This window comes from Herpailurus yagouaroundi, unplaced genomic scaffold (assembly GCF_014898765.1).
Source record: "Herpailurus yagouaroundi ecotype Mexico unplaced genomic scaffold, PumYag 199, whole genome shotgun sequence".
NCBI lineage: Eukaryota > Metazoa > Chordata > Mammalia > Carnivora > Felidae > Herpailurus > Herpailurus yagouaroundi.
In genome coordinates this window covers 6381340-6404427 of record NW_024412430.1, presented here as the reverse complement: position 1 = coordinate 6404427, position 23088 = coordinate 6381340, and the positions used below count along the sequence as shown (strand labels likewise).

At 38.3% G+C, this 23088-nt stretch overlaps 1 protein-coding gene across 4 annotated transcripts in view; it reads right to left on the bottom strand.

Moving 5' to 3' along the window:
- The window catches only part of TRPM6 (transient receptor potential cation channel subfamily M member 6), a 173801-nt gene that overhangs the window by 65734 nt on the left and 84979 nt on the right, over positions 1–23088 (bottom strand). For 3 of the 4 annotated variants that reach the window (XM_040449336.1, XM_040449334.1, XM_040449335.1), the window contains exons 13-20: positions 22566–22619; positions 19323–19475; positions 17052–17186; positions 15316–15596; positions 13609–13837; positions 8730–8882; positions 3644–3790; positions 761–889 (exon numbers count right to left, since the gene is read on the bottom strand). In XM_040449336.1, coding sequence (XP_040305270.1) covers positions 761–889; positions 3644–3790; positions 8730–8882; positions 13609–13837; positions 15316–15596; positions 17052–17186; positions 19323–19475; positions 22566–22619 — 1281 coding nt within the window. The remainder of the gene's footprint in view (positions 1–760; positions 890–3643; positions 3791–8729; positions 8883–13608; positions 13838–15315; positions 15597–17051; positions 17187–19322; positions 19476–22565; positions 22620–23088) is intronic. The other variant, XM_040449337.1, reaches the window with a different exon arrangement.

Genomic DNA, 23088 nt, shown 5'->3' with positions numbered 1-23088 from the left:
CTATAAACTCCACGATACTGACTAGCAGGCGATACAGGTATAATTACTAAGAATACATTCACTTAGTATACAGTGTTCATCATATTAGCTCCAGGACAAAATGAATGTATGTGAATGCATATACATAGAGACACATATACACTGACATGTAAAACAAAGTTATAGCTGCATATGATTATAGTTAAAACTGCATGAATGTTACCTCTGGGGTTTTTTTTAAGCGACTCGCTTGCAAAACCAAAAATGAAAGTTTTGTTTTGTCTTTTGGACTACTTGCCTCAGGGATTCTCAGTTTCAATTTTCAAAGGTGTTTAGGAAAATAATTCAAAAGCCATCAATGAATTCTTTCCTTATTGCACAACTCTGGCCACTTATTTGCCTACTGTAAAATGAGGCTGACAAGGTACAGTAATGGTAGGCTATAAAAATCAATCTAATTAAAAATAAAAAAACCTTCTGGGAAATCAAACAGTTGGAGGGTCTAACAACAATTAGATAGCCTCACTCTAAGACAGATAAACACACTTGGACGTCTTTAAAAATAACTGCTTTCAAAGAGCAGCAACCAGCAGTAAGTCTTTGGCAAGGATTAAGGGTTGAGATCAGAGATCTTCCCCTAAATACCCTTTCTATCCCAAGCAAATCAGGATCAGCATTGCCTGTCTCGCCCCCACCCTTGCTGTATCTGTCCGTTTTCATCACGAGCCCAAAACACCTCTTCCTAGAGGTGGAGAAGACAAAGGTAGAAGGGGCGACTCACCTCCCTGACCTTCTCAATGGCATTGGTGAAGATATAAATGATAACAAGCCACTCTTGCACGCTGGGCTGGGGCTGCATCTCCACCAACACAGTGTAAGTGAACAGCATGAGGAATGCCAAATATGCCATCTATGAGGGGGACACACATTCCCTGGACATGAGTGAGAGTCGTAATGGAGAATGCCAAGTAGACACAAACCGAGCCAAGCAGAGACACAAAGGAACTTCAACATGATAACATGGAAATATAACTTCCGTTTACGCAGAACCTGATTTCAAGGAAAGTACAAGAATGTACAGTTTTCTATGCCAGAATTTAATGAAAGCAATGAAGACCGCTGTTCCCAAATGCATGGAATGGGGCACTGTCTCATCTTGTTGGCTCCTGACCAGAATTTCTGGAACCCGGCCCATGCCGACACGGACACCGTCAGGCTAACGACAAACCGAGAGAGAATCATACACATTCCCCTCCCTGTAAGCATAGAAAACACGTGCCCCAAGTACACCAAGGAGCAGTATCAGTAGGTGTCTATTTTCGAATGTAATAAAATGTGACATTAGCTTCTGCTGGGAGTTTTATTTTATGTTGATAAAAACATCCTGGTTAGCGGGAAAGTATCGTCCAACTGTGAGTCCTTGTAGTGAAAGACTGTTCACATTTTTATCTTCAGCTCTCAAACTAACACATGGTAGACATTCAAGAAATGCATGTTTCATTTTTAACTATATATATTAAACCTAGATTTCCAATATCTTCAAAAAGTTAAGACACACTAAGCACACACATATATAGACACATAGGGACTAATAGCTTTGTAATCTTTTCCAACGTTCTTATTATCTTAAGATATATTCCCAGAAGTAGAATCACTGGGCATACACATTTAAACCCGTGACAATGCTACTAAATTGCCCATCAGAAAGGCTTTACCAGTTTCCATAATCACCAACAATGCATGAGACCGTGTTCTTTTAGTGACTTCAGTGACAATATGTAGTGCTAGCTGATCGACAGATGTATTAAAGCCCCAGATCAATAGCGAGGGACGTGTGTGTGTGTGTGTGTGTGTGTGTGTGCGTGTGTGTGCGCTCATTTTCATTCTCAAGGAAGTGAATCATATTACTTTAACCTGAATCTCTATTTTCAGATCTTTCTGAGCTCTACCTAAGCTTGGTACATTACCCTCCCAGTAGAGTTCTACGCAGAGAATGGCCAAAACCACTTCTAACTACACAGTAGTCATTGTATATACAATGGGTGGTATTTGGGGAAGACACGGTGGGTATTGCTGCCTATGAGATAAAGAGTTTAGAAAAGCAAGCACATAAGAAAGTTAAGGTAAATTCTGTTAATTCTATATTTCTCGAAGTTTATTCCTCAAAGTCTAAGCATGTTTGATGACCACTTAGACACATAATTTAAATAAATTTGTTCTATCAAGTAATCTTTTTTTTTCCTTTTTGTCATTGGCTTCATGATGACCAAACACTAAATCACCGTAGATATTGGTAATATTGCCCCCTGATACTTTCTTTCTTTGCAACTCTTAAAAGATCCAAAAATGTTTACATTTTTTCTTCTTCATCATCACATTTGTAACAAGACACTGCTTCAGTAAAACACGCACATCATAACCGAGCCATGTGACATCAAGTCAAGAATGTCTGTGTTCACTGCTAACACTGTCCATTATGGGGGGGCAGACCCAGGTGGCTAATTTGTTCCATTTGTTTGTTAACTATGTGTTGTTGCTGTTCTCTTTGCTTAGCTTTACTCCTGTCCCTAAGAGTTCATCGGCTGGAGATTTCCAAGAACAGAAACACTGAATATTTTTTTCTCAATGACATGGCTATGGCTAAAAGTCTCTCAAAGCTACTATCAGAGACTTTGGGATATTTTGTTACACATTCACAAAAAATGGTGAAACCTCATCATTTGAAGGAAGATTTGATTTTTGATAGCGGAACTATGTACATATTTAATAAATATATGAAATACACGTTTGGATGGGCAAGTAAATATTTTGCAATGTAACACATTTAGATAAGTGTCCTTTTATAGTCGCACTTGAAATGTTTTAGAAATACACAATTTGGCCAGGAGCAATTTAAAGTATAAGTAAGCATTAGAAAAATAAATGTTATTAAATAAATGTGAAAAGCACTCATTACATTTAAAGTGCAGTTAATGATTTCTCTGTATCACTACTATCAATATTAAATGTATTATTTATTTATAAAATTAACTTCTGCAATGTCATTGTCCTCCAAGGCGGAGGGGGGTGTCAGAAGAGGAAAATGAAATGATATGAAATGAAATGAAGTGAAGTGAAGTGAAATGAAATGAAATGAAATGAAATGAAATGAAATGAAATGAAATAAAATAAAATAAAATAAAAAAGTTTTATTATTCTCTCTATATTTATAATCATATGTGATTGAAGACAAAAAGCAAACACTTTGCATTTTTTGTTCATATTACACATTACACCTACAAATAACAAATCAACTCAACTGCTTGATTTCTTTGCCCAAGATGAGAAAAGGATCCACAGCCATCACTTAATTCTACAACCACTACTGTTACTTGGCTGTTCCACAAAGTTTCACAGGCTCAGTCCCAGCAGAGCTAATAGGAAGCGCTCAGGAAAGAAGAAAATTCTTGTTCTTTTACTCCCATAGTAAGAGAGATTTGCTACAACCTGTCCTCACCTCCCTCCAATCTTCTCTCCTACCTCCTCTGTGATTCCCCTCATTTTTTTTTCTTATCGCACTTCTACATTTTATCACAAGTTGGCAAACCAGGCATATCATTACCAAAATCATCATTAACTATTGACCATCATGAAGCCTATTTTTAATTGCTGCAATGAGACCAACCGTATAAAACCAAAACTTGACAATTGGAGCATTGTAGAACTCATAGATTTTCCTGGTCCATGGGAGGCTTTGGGGACCACTCTTTAAATCAAAGTGCTGATTTTCATCTAGTTTCTCATCAGGGCCTCTCTCCAAATCACGGTCTTTCTGCAAAATAAATAATCATTTATTGTCAGAGCCTTAACTAAAATCCTGATATTTGCAAACATCCAAAATATGTAACTATTTATGAATATAATACATTAGAAATTAATTGGGCACCCACCTGCCAAATTATAATCTTAGTCTTGCGAGGAAAGAAAACTACATGTATTGCATAAATCTCTGACTTTTGGGGAAGGAGCCCAAGAGATCTCTGAAATGCAAGCCAAGTATCCAATAATGAAACCTAGTCAGACCAAGAGTAGTTCCAAGGGTTTAAAAGTGGTCCCTGCTCCTATTCTGCTTAACCTCCTTTGTCAGTATTTTGAAACCTAAAGATATCGTAACATTCCCCTGAAATCATTAACAGATAATACAACTATCTCCATAATAGAGGAAGACAAAATAGACACCCATCGATGATGTCTTTCCCAAGTCCTAGGAAAGTTGGGCACAGCATGAGTTTCAGAATTTTGGCTTTTGATAGCAGACATGTAGCCCTCATTGATGGCAGGGGTGCTGTGCCTAAAGTCCATGGACTCTCTGAGCTTCCAGGGTTCCTTGAATCCTCCTGCAACTATACGCCAGTATTTGTGTTGTACATGCAAATATTTTTCCAAGGAAAGCACCAAATCTTTCACCAGTTTCTTACAACAGATGTGTCAGTCCAAAGGGGTTAACCTTTGTAGGTGATGAGAAATAAGCATCTGTGTGGCAGACAAGGGGATGCATGACCGTGACTACACAGGTGTGCACACAGGATAAAAGCCTTGTAAAAAGCGGGCGGAAAGAACTGAAAAGAAAAGAAAGTATTACTTGTAGCCTGGTTGTTTTGGGGAAGAGGGAACTTAGGAATGGTAAAAGAGAAGCAAAGAGATGTCACCCTACTCTATAAAGGTCTGTGTGGTCCTAATTTTTAAACAGGAAATGCATTCCTTTTGTGACTTTAAAAAATATTAAATGAAAAGAAAGCAATGTTCTCTGATGCTTCTTTGACAAGTACGTTTCTCATCCTATCCACCAAAGATCTCTCTCTAGTTGTCACACCTGCAAGACTGGTATGATTTTACAAGACAAGGAATAAACGAAGTGTTGCTTGAAATGTCCATAAAATTGAGAAAATGTAATTTTTGAGGCTTCTGGCTACTAGACGGGTTATCTCAGTGTCTGATTGATGGTTGTCATTCACATCACTTTGGGCAATGAAATTGGGGTTGTGACTTAAAAGTATAGGAACTGATCTGGTTCCTAACAGGTTTGGACCAGCCCAGAGTTAAAATAACTTAGAACCAATAAGAAAAGTCCTCATTTACTGTGATTTTAATGACATCAGTACCACGTTAAGAAGACCCCAGAAAGCAATTTAAGTAATGACTTTGTGAGTAAATAATATCTCTTATTATTTTTTTCTAGGAATTTCTCATTAGGTCTTACTTAACTCTTGACAATTTGGTATGCGTTATAAAGCCCTAATTGGGCCTCTCTCTAAGTTGAATTCAAAGACACCCAACTACCATGAGGAAGACAATGTGAGAATATAAATTCAGATTCAGGACTTTCCTTCCTTCACCCTTACAAGAAGGTAAACATAAAAATGTTTCACTTAGCTAACTTTTTTTCTATTCAAATCTCAATATCATCAATCAAATGGTCTCTCTCTCTCTCTCTCTCTCTCTCTCTCTCTCTCTCTCTCTCCCCCCCTTCCTCTCCCTCTTTTCTCTCCCCTCTCCCCTCTCCTCCTCTCTCCTTCCTCTTTCTCTCAAAGGAATCTGCTATCAGCAGGCACACAGGATAAAATTATAACTACAACAATCAACTCTACTAAAATCCATACCTATTTTCCACTGTATTACTACCATCTTCCCCACTTAATGATGGTCTGATCAAACACATTATCGTTCAACTTTTGAAAACATTTTTTCATTGTAGTTTATCAACATGTCTAAGAACTAAACTCCTCTTTCTCCTTCCAAACCTGCTCCTTTTCCAAATATTCCCATATCCTTTCAAGATGTCCTTGTTTTAACCATCAACCTCTTGGTCGTATTTGCTACCTCCCTCTCATTTTCATGCTCCATGTTCAAACTCTATTTGATTCTTCACTTAAGATTTCTCTTTTCCTCTCTATGCCCATTGCTACTAACTCTGGCCAAAGCCCGTAATCCTCCTCATCTGGATGGTTACACCAGGCTATGTTCTCCCTGTTTTCAGCCTGTCTTCTTGCCACGTCATCCTCTACGCTGGAGGCAGAATAATTTTCCTAATGGTCAGAGCATCTTGCTACTGTATCACATACATCCACGGGGTCTCCGTTACCTACAGAAAAAATACCACATTCCCTCATAGGATATACAAGAGTCTCCATGATCTAGCCTCAATCTACTTTCCCAGCCATACCCACAAATATTTCCTCCTTGTCCCATATCCACTATAACCTGGGCTCTAGCCAAGCCAAGGAACATACGATGTTTGACATATGCCTTGCAATTCCTGCCTCTGGGCCCCTACCTACTATCTGTCCTTCCACAGAAATGCTATTTCCACATAAGTCCATCTTAACCACTACCTCATTCATGAAGCCACCACCAATCTCCAATCCTCACTGACTGACACCAGATGAGAAGAATCTTCTCCTTCTAGTTAAGGCATTCGGCCATCTTGCTATAATTTGTTCCTAAGAAAGCTCCTGTCATCAAAAGTCATGCTTTCAAAGGGCTAGCAGCTAGATAGATTAAACTTCTGATGGCAAAGTTATTTTACCTGTAGAGACTTCAGTAAGGACTTTTATAAAACCTCATGAAGCAGATGCAGTGGGTGAATCTACACAGCTTCAGAACAATGGGCTTCCTTTTCCTATTACCGGTGGTACTTTCGTTATATTCATTATCACCTACTATTACCACAAGGACAAACTACAAAGACCTGCTAAAAGAGCATCTACCTGCCTTCACTTTTCTCCCAAAATATAGAATACAAATTGTGTTCTTCAACTTATCAAGCATATTATATTTAATCAACATTGTGAAATCTTACCGTCTCATCAAATGCTGACTCTCTGCTTAGCAAAATTCCAAACATAAAGCAGGTAATCAAAAACTATTGCTCTAGTTAAATTCATAGACAAGAGAACATTGTTACTGTGATTATAATCCATTCAGAACAGGACAAATTGAAACATTTTTTAAAAAATGCTTTAAATTGAATAATGCTGAGGTATCGCAGGTACTCGGCCTGATTATAAGCCCCATGGTGGCAGAAGCCACCATGCAGTGTCCCCAGAACACTGTATCTTATCTGGCACATGGGAGGTGGCCATTAAATATTAATTTAATTGATAAATTGATATGGCCATGTCCAAAGCATCCAGGTGGGCAATTGTTATAAACAGAACCACTACAGTACAGCCAAAGTTTAATTTTTCAGGGAATTGTGAGAACGTACCATGTTTTTCAATGTTAAGAGTATAGTTAATTGCCACTTAAGGAAGGACTTCCTACTCTAAAAGTTCCCCTTTGAGAATGACTACTTAGTGGAATGCTCCAGCTATCTACAATGCCTTAAGTGTTTGTGGGAGCTTAGCTTTCCGTGAAACCTGTAAGAGCCAAAAGTGAAGTTACATCCGCTTGCAAAGTACTATTTGCTACCAACTGCCAACATATTTATACACTTGTTTATAGATAAGTAGGTGGGTGGATGGATGGATAGATAGATAGATAGATAGGTAGGTAGATAAGCAGCTTTCTCCATTGTTCACTTCAATAAACTAACTCAGTGTGAACATATAAATGAGCAAATTCAAACAAAATATCTCACATATGAAGACTTCATTCTATTTCTAAAGGTGTTAAGCCAACACTGCATTTCTTATCTTCCCTTAAAAAAACACTTGAAATGGTCTGTGCTTAGTAACCATATCATCTAGCCAGTACAGTCACAATTGCGACAACTTGATTAGCCCAGCTTGGCGAGATAATTGTTCACGCATTCTACAGAGGTTAGAATGCACCTGTCATCTTATACTCTGAGAACCCCAGATAAAACATCAGTCTTAGCAAAGTGAGGATGGAAGGAAGGGAGAGAGGGTAGAGGAGAGGAATACATATATACCCAAACAGGCATGACAGTCAAAATATTTAACAACTGATCTGATAGGGGCATTAACCAATCAGAATGGATGCTCACCCAATCAAAACAGACGTCAGCCATACCCGCTAATTATAATTATTTTGAATTTAATACTTACTGAATACATTTTTAGATACTATAACAAATACTTCACAAGTGCAAAAGCATATCCAAAAAAGATGCTAACTAAAGATGCCTCATTAAAATATTAAGTACCACAGAAGACGGTCACTGCACCTACAGTAACAAGTTTATAAGTAATGATCCAAGTTGACACAAAAAAGCAAAAAATACGTGCACAGACAGAATACTGGGGACTTCCAATGAAGACAGGTTGCGAGAGCAGTAGCTCAAGTTACTCAGGAAAGCATATAAACTGGGAACTCATGTAAAATTAGTTGGTCACTGGATATAACGAATGTAAAAAAAATTGTGCAGTGAAACAGTAAAGATAATGCAAATTCTAAACCTGCATCTTAACAAATAAAGATTTTTAAGGATATGAGGCATTCCTCATTGTAACTTTAGAGAAACAGTAACTCTATTTATTCTACTTGTCACAAGGGAAAATGAAAAGTGAAGCAGCCATCAAGGCAGAATAAAGACTTTATTTCCCAAAGAAATGGGATATTTTGCTTAATCATATATGGGGGTTAATTAGACATATCATACATGCTATGCCTGATCATAGATAATATGACTAAGATTGCTAAATAAGTTGTTTCCTAAACAAATTTTGGGAATGTGTACATTTGTGCAGGTGTATGAAAATGTGTACGAATGCATATGAAAGCTTAGTTCCTGGGGATATTGTACTAACCGTATAAGCACTTTCTTTGGCATTGCTGGCGTTCTGGTCACCATAATACCATGCAAACTGGAAGTCCTGGGATTGGGGAACATGTGACATCTCTGCTTTGCTTTTAAATTCCAATGACAAAATGGTGGGTGGAAAAAGAATACTTATGATGATCTTTGAAAGAAAATAAAGCAAAAGAAACAGTAAGAGTTACACAAGTCACAAGTATTAGCCAAGTAACAAAATGAAGATTTTCACGTACATATAGTGTCAGACCTATCCCCAATTCAGTTGATAACCTGATTCGACATGTACTTGTTGACTCAATTCCAATTCTAGAAGTGTCACTCTCAGAAATACTCATAAATACAAGTGCATGTGTATAGGGATGATTGTTGCAGGGTTATGTGTAATAGCAAAAAACCTATGTCAACCTGGGGTACCTGGGTGGCTCAGTCAGTTGAGCGTCTAACTCTTGATTTTGGCTCAGGTCATGATTTCACGATTCGTGGGATCGAGCCCCGTGTCGAGGTCTACACTGACAGTACAGAGTTTTCTTGGGATTCTCTCTCTCCCTACCTCACTCTGCCCCCGCTCCCCTGTCAAGTAAATAAATAAACTTAAAAAAATGTCTATGTCAACCTAAATATCCATCTCCAAAGGGAGGATAGCTGGTGTAGGACAACCTAAGAGTGGAATATTATGCAATCATTAAAAAGATAAAGGCAATTTTTAATATGATGAAAAGATATCCAAGTTATATTGTTATGTGAATAAAGGCAAACTATATAATAACATATATATTGTGCTCCCATTACTGTGCAAAAAGAAAATTAAAAATTAAAGAAGATATGTACATACACATATATGCATTTAAAGGCTTAAAAATATGTATACTACACTGTAATTATTTATCCATAGGAGCAGGCAGTAAGAAGTATTATTTTTCAGTAAGCATGAGCATATTGCTTTCATAACCTTTTAATGCCATTAAGTAGTTATCCCGTAAAACACATTAAAATGTATTCATATTATGAAATCAAGAATATAAAAACATACCAAGTGCCACCTTCTGGTGCATTCAGCTCACATCCTACACAAATATTTTCTTTGCCAGTAAATCTCAAGGAAGGTATTCATCCAGATATCCATAGTTCCTTCATTATTATTGCTATTATTCATGTATTTATGGGCTATTCAAAAGATTTTTTTTATTCAAAAGATTATTTTATGTTCAATTTATATGGCTTTTTTTTTTAATTTTTTTTTCAACGTTTTTATTTATTTTTGGGACAGAGAGAGACAGAGCATGAACGGGGGAGGGGCAGAGAGAGAGGGAGACACAGAATCGGAAACAGGCTCCAGGCTCTGAGCCATCAGCCCAGAGCCTGACGCGGGGCTCGAACTCACGGACCGCGAGATCGTGACCTGGCTGAAGTCGGACACTTAACCGACTGCGCCACCCAGGTGCCCCTCAATTTATATGGCTTTTAAGAATAAATGGTGTAGGAGATTTACTAAATGTTGTACAACTCAACTTCTTGAGCACTACTTTTCTTTCAAGCTAAAATCAGGCCTTAGTTCTCTGGGATTCGGTGAACAAAAATACAATTAACCCTGACTGCACACCATTCATGATTAAATAAACTGAAGTCATATCCTGGTCAACTTTCACTACTGAAATGACTTTTTGTTGTATTTTAAAGCCTGATCTCCTTTAAGAAGTTTTTCAGGACCGTCCCAGTTTTGACAGGGTTTTGTTTGTGTGAACAGTATATGCTTTCTCTTCAGATGTGGAACCCAAAATACACACAGTCTTCTAGGTCTGGAAACATCATAATTACCAGGCACAATGATGACATTACACTAATTAATTCCTAACCCACTTCCTGAAAAGACTCCACTTGTCCCTTGCAGGACAACTGCCTCATGAAACACTACTCAAGGATAGCGATATCCCATTCCCAAGGGATCAGTTGGAGCCTATCACGCTATAAGTATTTAAATGAGTTTTCTCTTCCACCACACCCTATAAGGTCTTCCTCCAGTCTTCATGCGCTTGGAATTAGTCTAACCAGGACACCTTACAATTATTTGCAAATGTGTTCTCAAAACTCACAAGCCAAACACTGGGGAATCAGGATCTACACAGGGAGAGCAATTTCCTGCAGCTCAGAGATTTTAAGTAGCTAATTCAGACTTCCTTCTCGACTCACTGTGTTTTGGGGCAAAACACTCAGTCTTGTTTCACTTAGGTCTCTTTGTTGATACAAGGTACATGAGGAGCAAAATGTTATTAAGTTCTCAGTAAAAAGGATTTCTAGTAAACTAAACTATGTACAGGACACAGCCATGGGGAAAATTACTGCTCAAACTTGCAGCCAACTTACCCCATCTCATTCTCTACACATTTTATTAAAAACAGTTATTGCCAGAGATTGCGTAGCTAGAGGTGGACCCATTCATGTCTCTGCTTCATCATTTCCAAAGTTGAAATCAAAACAGATCAAAGGAGAACTTCCAGAAACAGCTGTTATTTATCTACTATTTTTAAAAGAGGAATCTATGTGAAATAAGTTTTGATTCAATTTCTCTTATTTTTGCAATCTCATTGGTGGAATTGAAATGTGAAAGTTCTTTTATTTATTTTATATATTATGCCTTTTATTTCTTTGTGCTTTCTATAGTGTGTCCAACAAAAACATATTTTTAAGAAAGTCATCCTATTTGGGACACAAATTTTTAAGAACTGCAGGAAAAATAAAATAATATACAGTCTTAATGTATCTCTTAATTCTCATGCTTTATCCCTTTTAATTCAGTTTTTATAAGCATAAGTACTTTATAAGCTTGACCATAACCTAAAGCTTTAGATTTGATGTCAAAAGTCTAATGTTTTTAGTAGTTAACTAAATTACTCTTGATAATTCAAGATGAGAGGTGAGGCCAAACTGTAATGGGTAGAAGAATCTGGAAATGGGTGAACAAATGTGTTTGAGGGAAGCTTTATAAAATAAGCATTTAAGGGACACCTGGGTGGCTCAGTCAGTTAAGTGTCCTACTCTTGAATCTCGGCTCAGGTCATGAACTCCCAGTTGGTGAGATAGAGCCCCACGTCAGGCTCTGCACTGACAGTGTGGAGCCTGCCTGGGTTCCCTCTGTCCCTCTATCTCCCCATTCATGGAGTATGGAGTATGCAGTATGGGGGTAATGGAGTATGACCCCCATTCATACTCATTCTCTCTGTCTCTCAAAATAAATAAACTTTAAAAAAAATAAAATAAGCATTATTCCCTAAAGCATCACATTGGATGAAGAGAACAGAAATTGTTGATTTTATTTAGTTTATTATTGGTTAATATTCTTAAGATGAAAAAAATTTCACTAAAAAGGCTCATTTAGTTCTGTTATAATTATCAGAGGTAATGGACTTTACTAAGAATGAAATCTTGTATGGGAATGCAAGCTGGTACAGCCACTCTGGAAAACAGTATGCAGGTTCCTCAAAAAACTAAAAATAGAACTACCCTACAACCCAGCAATTGCACTACTAGGCATTTATCCATGGGATACAGGTGTGGTGTTTCAAAGGGACACATGCACAATCAACATGTTTGTAGCAGCACAATCAACAATAGCAAAAGTATGGAAAGAGCCCAAATGTCCATCGATAGATGAATGGATAAAGAAGATGTGGTATATATATATAACAGAGTATTACTTGGCAATCAAAAAGAGTGAAATCTTGCCACTTGCAACTATGTGGATGGAACTGGAGGGTATTATGCTACGTGAAATTAGTCAGAGAAAGATAAAAATCATATGACTTCACTCATATGAGGACTTTAAGAGACAAAACAGATGAACAGAAGGGAAGGGAAGCAAAAATAATATAAAAACAGGGAGGGGGGCAAAACAGAAGAGATTCATAAATCTGGAGAACAAACTGAGGGTTACTGGAGGGGTTGTGGGAGAGAGGATGGGCTAAATGGGTAAGGGGCGCTAAGGAATCTACTCCTGAAATCATTGTCGCACTATATGCTAACTAATTTGGATGTAAATTTTAAAAAATAAAAAAATAAAAAAAACAAGAGAATGAAATCTTGTATATTTTTGTATATGCTTCCAACTTCTAACCACCTTCACAAGAGAATGCCTTTTGATGGACAGAGTTGGTACAATCATCCCCATTTTTAAAAAAGAAACCGGGAGATAAAGTAGTTGTCAGAGGGTCCCCTGGGAAGATCCCGGCTCATCTGTGAGAGCCAAAGATACTAACTGGCTTTCCTGAATATACTCTTCCACAACAAGGGAAAAATGAAGTCCAGAATATAGACCTTCAGAATAAACCAATATTAAATTCTATACAGCAAGTAAATACATCTTTTTTTTTTTTAAGTATACTTATTTATTTGGAGAGAGAGAGAATGAATGAGCGGGGGAGGGGCAAGAAGAGAGGGAGAGAGAGAAACCCAAGCACTGACAGCGCAGAGCCCATCGTGGGGCTCCATCCCATGAACCATGAGACCATGACCTGAGCCAAAATCAAGAGTTGGATGCTTAACCAACTGGGCCACCCAGGCGCCCCAAATACACCTTTTTCTTTCAATTCAAGTACAGCTGACCCACAAGGTTACATTAGTTTCGGGTGTACAGAACAGAGACTTGAGACCTCTATGCTTGCACTGTGCTCCCCACAAGTGTAGCTACCGTCTGTCTCTACACAACACGACCACAGCACCACTGACCACATTCCTTGTGCTGCGCCGTTCATCCCTGTGGCTTACTCATTCCATAACTAGAAGCCTGTGCCTGCCTCTCCCCTTCACCCATTTTGCCCATCCCCCCCAGCCTCCTCCCCTTTGGCAACCACCAGTGCGTTCTCTGTGAGTCAATGTACCTTTAGCCAAGCATGTTTCCTCATTTTCAGGCGCCCAGTCCACATGTCTGTCAGCAGCATCTGGGTGCAAGTATGTGAAACGAAAGGCCGCAACCTTCCAGACACAGCCAGTTTCAGACAGGTGGAATCGCTCCAGTTCTTGAGTTCGTAGGTCAGCAGTTTCATGGCCATTCTTTCATTCTGCTTGAATGCCTTCTCCAACACATCCAGGGCAAGCTGGCCAAACTGTCTGTAATGACACACAGTTAGTGGCAAAAAAAAAAAAAAAAAAAATGCAGGTGAGAGTCCCAGTAACATTCAAAACGATGAGAGAGGAGACTCAGGAAAGACCGATGCAAAAGAATGAACAGCAACAGAATAACCTCAGATTGCAAAAGCTATTTGAAAGTGATTGCTGCTCAGATGAACGGTTCTCCCTTTCCAGAATTTGGTTTATACCAGGCATGGCTGAGCTATCTATTCATGGAGAGAAGCCTGTCTACACTACAAACCAGGCTATATATAGCTTGGTTTGGGGCTCTCTGACAAGACCTAATAAAGAATTTTTTTACAGAAAAGACTGTTCAATACTGAACTAGCGATTAAGGAAAATCATGGGGTCACCCTTTTTTTCCTTAACATTTTAGAAAATAAATAGATGACTTGAGTAAGAAGCTAGACTTGGAGACATTTTTGGGGATGTTGTTTACTCTAAGAAGCAGACCCTGCTATTCTCTTGGAATCTTTTTTTTTTTATTATTATTTTTAAAAACTGTGTATATATTTTGAGAGAGAGAACAGGGGATGGGCAGAGAGAGAGGGAAAGAGAGAGAATCCCAAGCAGGCTCCGAGCTGTCAGAACAGAGCCTGACTCAGGGCTCAAATTGAGCCTTCCAGGTGCCCCTCTCTGGAACTTTTATTTTATTTTATTTTATTTTATTTTATTTTATTTTATTTTAAAGTTTATTTATTTATTTTGAGAGAGAAAGAGAAAGAGCGAGCAGGAGAGGGGCAGAAAGAGAGGGAGAGAGAGAATCCCAAACAGGCTCCATGCTGTCAGCACAGAGCCCGATGTGGGACTCAAACCCACAAACTGTGAGATTATGACCTGAGCCAAAATCAAAAGTCTGACACTTAATCGACTGAGCTATCCAGGCGCTCCTCTCTGAAACTTAAAAGTCACAATTACACATTAGTTTCCATTAACTCTAGCCCCTCTTCTTTCCTCACTATTATAATGCTTCAGTAGTAAAAAAAAAAAAAAAAAAAATCAAAACTATTTCTAACTTTTCTATCTTTTGCCATCATGCTCTGGTTCTTTGACACATAACACATTTATTTGTTTTCCTGCCTGAAAGGTACTACAAGTAAACAACAAGTTTTCACTTAACTTAGTATCAAAGAGTATGAGAGTTCAAAATCATTAACTGAACATTCTGTGTGAGGAAACTAGAGTCCTGAAATCTGGCCAACTAATCACCCAATTAGTAAACAGCTGGACTAAGACCAAAACCCAGCTCTCCTAATTTGAGGACCAACCCTCGACTCTCTTCTGCTTGTCCCACAAAGCACCCTGAAATACCTAAAGACCCTTATTTACAGGAGAGCCCAGGAAATGCACGGCAACAAGTCCATGCGTCTTGCAAGTTCTAAGTTGAGGGAGATAAAAGTGTCTAACCATTCTAAGAATTGTCGATGTTTAGTATGAAGTGAAGAGAGAACTCCTACTTTGAGTAATTTTTCAACTCTTCTGAGGCATCATCCACCATGTTGCTCTCCTTAGCTTCATGGGCCATGGCTCGGTAGAGTTTACAAGCAATCACTGCCTTGACCGTGGCCTCCTCTCCATGCTGCCAGAAGAACATGGCCATCTTCTGTCTTTTCATCAGCACAGCCCAAACCAATAGGTCATTGTAAGGGTAAATAAAGCCAGTAGACTCAGGGTCATCTGGTATATTTTGCTCTTCTTTTGACTTCTTCCTTGATTTATGAAGGACTACAGACTTTTCCTGTTGGAAAATAAAATACAAATGGAGTCCCAAATACTCAGATGCATGATATTTGACCTAATGAAACATATCAGGTATCCTAAGAATATTTTTTAAATCATTGACAAGAGATGGAAATAGCAATGGAACTTTATAAACCAGAAATCAAAATTTTGGTCTTTTAGGTGATCTATTTCTCATTGTGTCTGACAGATCCAGGGTCCAGAAGCTGAGATACCTTGTGTTTATTTAGCACAACTTAAAACACTACGCCTTTGGGATAGACCCAATAACTATATGACAATTTTTAATTTCTCCAGGAAATAGGTCAAAATAACATACTGGATAAATGAGAGCTATTCAATTACTCTAACCTTACTTTATAAATCGATTCATTATCTTTCCCTTAGAAAAATGTCACTAGTATTGACAACATGTATCCAAACTGATCAGTTTTAAGTTTCCTTTCCTTTATTCTGATTATATTCCTCTAGTAATAGTAATATGTAATAATGAAATACTATTCTCTGCCTGGCAAGCTAACTCTTTACAGCCCATCAGAAACGCCACTGCCTAACTCCCCCATGTGCTTCTATATCATTATGTGCGTATTTCTATTTCAATATTTATCATGCTGCAATACTATATTACTTCGGGGAGAGTGGGAACATTTCTCAGTCATCTTTATATCTTCTCCACCCATCTGCATCCCAAATTCCACCAAGCACCCAAAGTAATGCCTGCTAAATAACAAGATTCAATGATCAGTCTTTTTGATAAAAGGGGATAAGAGAGAAAACTATAAGCTTCCTCTATTTCTATAAATAAAAGGAATTTGTATTCATTGATGGTGATCAAGGGTAATTTGATAAACTATCCATTCATCCTAGGAGCTATGGAAAGCAAACCTCTTTGAGCCAACATAGGAATCGTGTGTACAGAAACTTGAGCAAAAGCACGTAGCCCCGAGGAAAGTGAACTAAGGGAATGCGAGGAGCCGTGGAATAGCAACGTTGCTCACAGCGCTCAGTTGTTGTTGGAAGATGGCGGTGGCACCCACCTTCCTACGGTACTTGCAAATGGTCTATTGGTGCCTCCCCGTCTCCAACTTTAAATGAAGAAATGGTCTAATCTGCAAGAACAATTTTATTTTCAAGTCTAAAAGTAAATAAGTAGTGAGGCACCTGGCTGATCTCAGGGTTCTGAGTTCAAACCTCACATTGGGCAGAGAGATTACTTTAAAAAAAAAGTTTCAGGGGCGTCTGGGTGGCTCAGTTGGTTGAGTGTCCAACTCTTGATCTCAGCTCAGGTCGTGATTCCAGGGTCATGGGATCCAGCCTGTGTCAGGCTCTGTGCTGAGTGTGGAGCCTGCTTGGGATTCTTTCTTTCTCTTTCTCTTTCTCTCTCTCTCCCTCTCTCTCTAAAAAATAAAAAAAAAAATTTTTTTTTTCATTTCTAAAACTAAATAAGTGGTACCTTGAATTTGTAAGGCTGGGCGGTTCTAATGAACTGGGAGTGCAGAGTGCTTTCTGCAGATTCCTTTCTATTTCCTGAGGGACGTCTTCGGTGCAGAGGGGGCTGGGAACGGCTTTCAGCAAAACTGGTCACTTGCTGGCATACGTTATTTTGTTTTTCAAACAAAACAAAAAGGGAAATGAATATTATTATGGTGACAATGAACATTTCATTTCTAGACGGTAATGAAAACAAAATATTATATTGTATCAGGTATCCTACCAAGTATCCAATGGTTCTGTCTCTAGCCCATAATTAGAATTAATTACTCACCCCACAAAAGCCTCTCATGATCACCTCCTTATTAAGCACAGTTATTTCCTAACGTCTGAGAGAACATGCTCTTTTGTTCCCTATTATATATCTGCATTCCTTCTCTATGTGGAAATTCCATTAAAAATCAATGGATGTTCTATACCTGGAACGAGTTCAGAAGAGGCAATAAAGATTCACAGTTCTGATAAGAGAAAGTTCCCACTCACAAACAACTCCAAGGTTAAGTTAGAAAGTTGTGGAACTTCTCCAGATATTATGAATCACCACTGCAATTCCAGTGATTAGACCCAATAACAACATAATTTGTTGCTTATCAGCATGAAGCTTTCATCAATGAGAAACCAAAAGAAGCATTCTTAAAGGGGCTGACACAAACTATGGCCTTTGAGCTACTTTATCTATCTATCTATCTATCTATCTATCTATTTAAGTTTACATTCTACAGATATAAATTAGAGAAATGATGGGATCTGGACTTCTAAAAAAATACTCAAATTATTATCATTATCATTGTAATACAGAATTAATAGCATTGTCAGTAGTAATCATAATGACTATTATTATTCATACTCTATACCCTCCATATACTAGGAATATGTGCTTTCGGGTGTTACTTTATTTAATCCTTTTGATGAATTTATGAAAGAGATGTTCTATTATTATTCCAATTTTATAGATAAGGAAAATGACACACAGAAACGTCAAGTTTCTCACTCAAGATTTCACATGGAGCAAAACTAATCCTCTGTCCCAAATCTCTCTGACTCCAAACCATGTGTTTGTAAGTGCTACAATCTAACTTACCATCAGAATTTACTAATAACTCTACTCCTTCACCAGGAAACAGTCAGAGAAATGGGTAGTAATTTCATACCATTTCAAAAGAAAAAAACCACTAGGGGTACTTGCCTAGTAAGTTCCCCGCTGGGCTACAGCGAGGCCACAGTCAGTCCTCATACCTATCCCAGGGAACCTCACAGCAAGGAATACTTAGTTCAAGTGAAGGAGCTCATATGTCAAGTGCATCCCTATGCCTTTGAAATCTCAGGGAAGATTATTTTCTCTGTGAGATTTGAGTTTCTTTTTGTTTTACTCTTTTATTTCTTACAGACAAGTTGGGCTTTCACTTTACCTGATTCTTTATAAATAAAGGTGGCCTCATATTCTGGACTCTTCCTGTGAGCCCACCCCAAACCTCCTTTCTAGTCTCATCCTGCACAACCTGTCAGCACGGCACCAGCAGCAAAAGCCTCCTTGCCACTTCAGAAACATATCCTCGTGTCCACAGCACTGTGCCTGTCACTGCCCCAGAATGCCCCGGACCACCTTTTCTAACACTTCCATTAACCTCTAAGAAGAAAGGCTCTCTTCAGTCTACCGGTTAGTAACAGCGGTTTTAAGAAACCAGCAATGTTTTCTCTGCTAATCAACCAGGCAGCAACTCTAACTTTGCATTCCTAGACTTTCGAAAACATGATGGAAAATAAAGTATGTACAGCGTGTGTTTTTACCTAGTACACTCTGCATGCATTTTCCAATATAACCCTTACACACCTGTGCCAAGATTGTGGTTTCCAGACTACGGACTACTAGGAGTTCACAGATGTAAGCCCAGTAATCTTTTCCCCTCTATACTTTCAAAAGGAGAGAAAAGAACTGGTTATCCCCCCCTCAAATCTTTCTCAACACATTGCTTCTATGGCAGTACATCACATATTGTATCCTGTTCCATATTATGGCTAGTTATTCATAAATCTGTTTCCTCTGAGAGTTTCTAAACTCCTGATCTTTAGGTCCAACCTAGACCAGCACTGTCATTGACATGTAGCAGAGACTCAGTGAATGTCCATAAACACAGATGTCCGTTTTAGAAGCTATTCCCATCTGAACTTCCGAAGCCATTTTTCGAAACGTGTAACTCCTAGTTATCATCCCCAATTTTACTCAGGTACTTACCAATTGTGGCACCTTACGTTTTCTGTAGAGGTTGTTGTAGAGGGCTCTGAAACTTTTTCTAGTGTAGCTGCTGCGATAAGCTCCACCAATGAGGTATTCGATGACCAATCCAATGTCGATCAGTGTTATTCTGTAGCCTGAGAGAAGGGCATGCTGAAACAAAACCATGTAATGGACTGTAACTTTCAGTGCCTTTTTTTGGTCTGGTTTGCCATCTGTTAGAACATAACCCATAACCTTTGCCTCAAGTGCAAAGAGGCGGACTCACGCTTTTCAATCATCTTTACAAATTGGTTGATTAATATGACCAACTATTGATACAGTCTGCTTGTTCAGATGGAAAAACGAATTTGGCCTTAATGTGTTTTTAGTTTCACAGACATCAAATGTGTGCTTATATTTGCTCATTCAACTCTCTTTTTTTTCTCTCTCTCTCATGCATACACATACTTTATAATAAAATACACTTAAATATAGTATAAAAGATTGTTTTTAACGGGAAATTGTGGATCTACTATAGCAGAAGTCAAATCACTGGAGGATATCACCAAAATGTGCCATTTTGACATATTATTTTGAATAAAAGTTACTTAAGAGACAGCCTGTGCCAGAAAACACTCAGACTGACTCTGTCCCCTTGAAAGCAGGAAATAACTCTCCCTGTAAAAGGTACCCTCCCTGTGCCACAAGATAAAGAGACATCCTTTTCACCAGAGATGAGAAATTTAGAGTGGAGAAGGCTGAATAAACAACCTTGTTACTTTTTACTAATTTACTCCCCCTGCCAAATTCTGTTTAGAACTCCTTACTAACCGAAGCTCCCAAAGTTAACTTCTCTTTGTCCTGTCAATTCCTCACAGATGTATTGTCTTTTTGTCTGAAAAGTATAAAAACTGCCTGCCTTGGTCATTTCTTGAGGTCTCAATTTCCTTATTGGGTCTCTGTGGGCACACAATAAAACTTTGGGTGTGGTTTTTTTTTTCCTGCTAATCTGTCGCATGTAAAATTTAATTCTTAGTCCAGCTGGAAGAACCTTGGACTGAGGAAAATTTCTTCCTCCCCCTCAATATACTGAATGTAGGTGATCCAAAATCTTTCACCTCTCCATTGAAATGGCTATAGCCCTCTGCACTGTGTGGACTATATCACACACAACATGAGAATACGGAAGGAAGTAGAGCAAATAGAAATAAGGAACATGGAATGACAGAACAAAGTAAGATATCAAACCATGAAGCTACCGAAACACATGTAATGGTGAGCAGGAGGGCTAAGCAGCAGATTTCCACGTACATGGGTCTTGGTCTAAATGAAGATTACTTTGACCACTTAAAACCCACCTTACTACCTCTTCGTAACTGTTACTCTCAACTACCATTCATAGTACATTCTTTAAATTAAAGTATAATTGACAAACACTATCCTATTTGTTTCAGGTACATATCAAAGTGATTTCATATTTTTATACATTATGAAATGGTCCCCATGATAAGTCTAGTTATCACCTGTTGCCATAAAAAGTTAGTACCATACCGTTGACTATATTCCCTATGCTGTACATTACATCCCCAGGATGTATTTATTGTATAATCTCCTTCACCTATTGAGCCCACCATCCAACTCTGGCCCTCTCCAGGAATCAACAATTTGGTCTCTGAATCTGCGAGTCTGTTTCTGTTTGATTACTAGAGTCCACATCTAAGTGAAATCACACAGCATTTGTCTTTCTCTATCCAACTTATTTCAACATTTTTAAGGCACACATGGTGCTGAACAAGATCTTTGAAACAAACAGATTATGAACAACATTCACAAAGCTTTGAACAAGAAATAAGGCTTTATATACATATATATTTGCTTATTTATAAATAGATGCAATAAATGATATAAATATGTATTTACATATTTCACATATGAATGAATGTAAATAATTTCTTTTTCATATCCATAATTTACTTTTTGCAAGGAATACCAAAACTAATGTTCTTAGTTGCTCCTAGTTAAAAGCAGATTTAACTTATCCCATTCCTTTTTCTTTCACTTACTGTAATGGAATCAAAGTTCAAGGAAATAATCTACGAGAATTATTTTGATCCAGCACAAATCACGCAAACTAAATTTATATCACCACGGACTCTTTTCCTTACGTCTAACTTTGCCAACGACACGTCTTCCTCCGCCAAGGCTCTCCCACCACGTCAACATAGCCAGAAAGCCTGGACACTCTCCATCAAGAAAACCAGACTCCAGAGAAATGAGGGAAGTACTTTTAAAGTGTGCCAGGGATGGATTTTAATCATGGGGGCAAAAAAAAAGAGTCTCTCCTAATTGTCTGCAGATGTGAATAAAAGTTCTTGGTGATTAAAAGAGAAGGAATTAAGGCACAAAAGTCTGTTAAAGTGGGAAGGTTTGGGGGCTCCTGGGTGGCTCAGTCAGTTAAGCATCCAACTTTGGCTCAGGTCATGATCTTGCGTTCATGAGTTTGGTCCTGCCTGGGCTCTGTGCTGACAGCTCGGAGGCTGGAGCCTGCTTCGGATTCTGTGTCTCCCTCTCTCTCTGCCCCTCCCCTGCTTGTACTCTGTCTCTCTCTCTCTGTCTTTCAAAAATAAATAAAACATTAAAAAACAAAAAAAGTTGGGAAGGTTTGGTAACTAACAGATGATTTTATTTGAAGTCTGACCTAACTCAGGGTTCAATGCGAACACTATAAGCAGAATATGAGCAAGGGTATAGAGCAGTGTGATTCCTCCTGGCTCCCTAGAACAATGTGTAGGCTTAAAAAAAAAGATAGGGACCCCAAGCTATCGCTTATAGTCAAAAACAATAACAAAACAATGCAAAGCACATATTAGTCCTCCGATAAAGACAACCGGACAAGGACAAAATTTCTTTATTTTCAGCAAATATTATCATCATTGGCAATACTGCTGTATCATGTTGAGCTAATGTTCTGATTGAAAGTTTTATATGTCTCCGGTTCATATTTTATCAGAGAAAATAATTATTAGTTAGTGCCACTTACTTGGTAGATCAAATCCTTAAAAACATAAAATAAATTATAAGGAAAAAAAACCTTCCGAGTATTGTTTGGTGATGAAATTATTCAGAGGCGGAGGCAAAGAGGGTAGGTAATTCACTAGAAAAATCCAAATGTACATTTTACAGGGCAAAATCTGGCAATACCTCAATCACAAAGCTAAGGCAATACACAAAGAAATCTGTCCGCATTCGTAATTAGGTTACCTGCTTTACATCTCGGACGAGATGATGCAAGAGCATATTGGTGGGTCCTTGTTTCTGTCATAAAGAAGAAAAGAAAAAAATGATTCCTTTTAATTACCACGTGCAAGGGGAAAAAATATTTTATTTCAGAATGTACAAATAACCCAGAATACTGACAATTTTCTTCAACCTCTTTAGTAATGAAGCTCACCCCAATTAATTATTAGAAAGGTATTCCCTAAGAGAAGACATAATTAGATTGAAATACTTTTCAAAGCAAGATGTATGTTTTTTAAATTTTTTTAATGTTTGTTTATTTTGAGAGAGAGAGAGAGAAAGAGACAGAGACAGAGTGTGAGCAGGGAAGGGGCAGAGACAGAGGGAGACACAGAATCTGAAGCAGGCTGCAGGCTCTGAGCGGTCAGCACAGAGCCCGACGCGGGGCTCCAACCCACTAACCGTTGAGACCGTGACCTGAACTGAAGTCAGGGGCTTCACAGACTGGGCCACCCAGGTGCCCCCAAGATGTATTTTATTTTTTTTT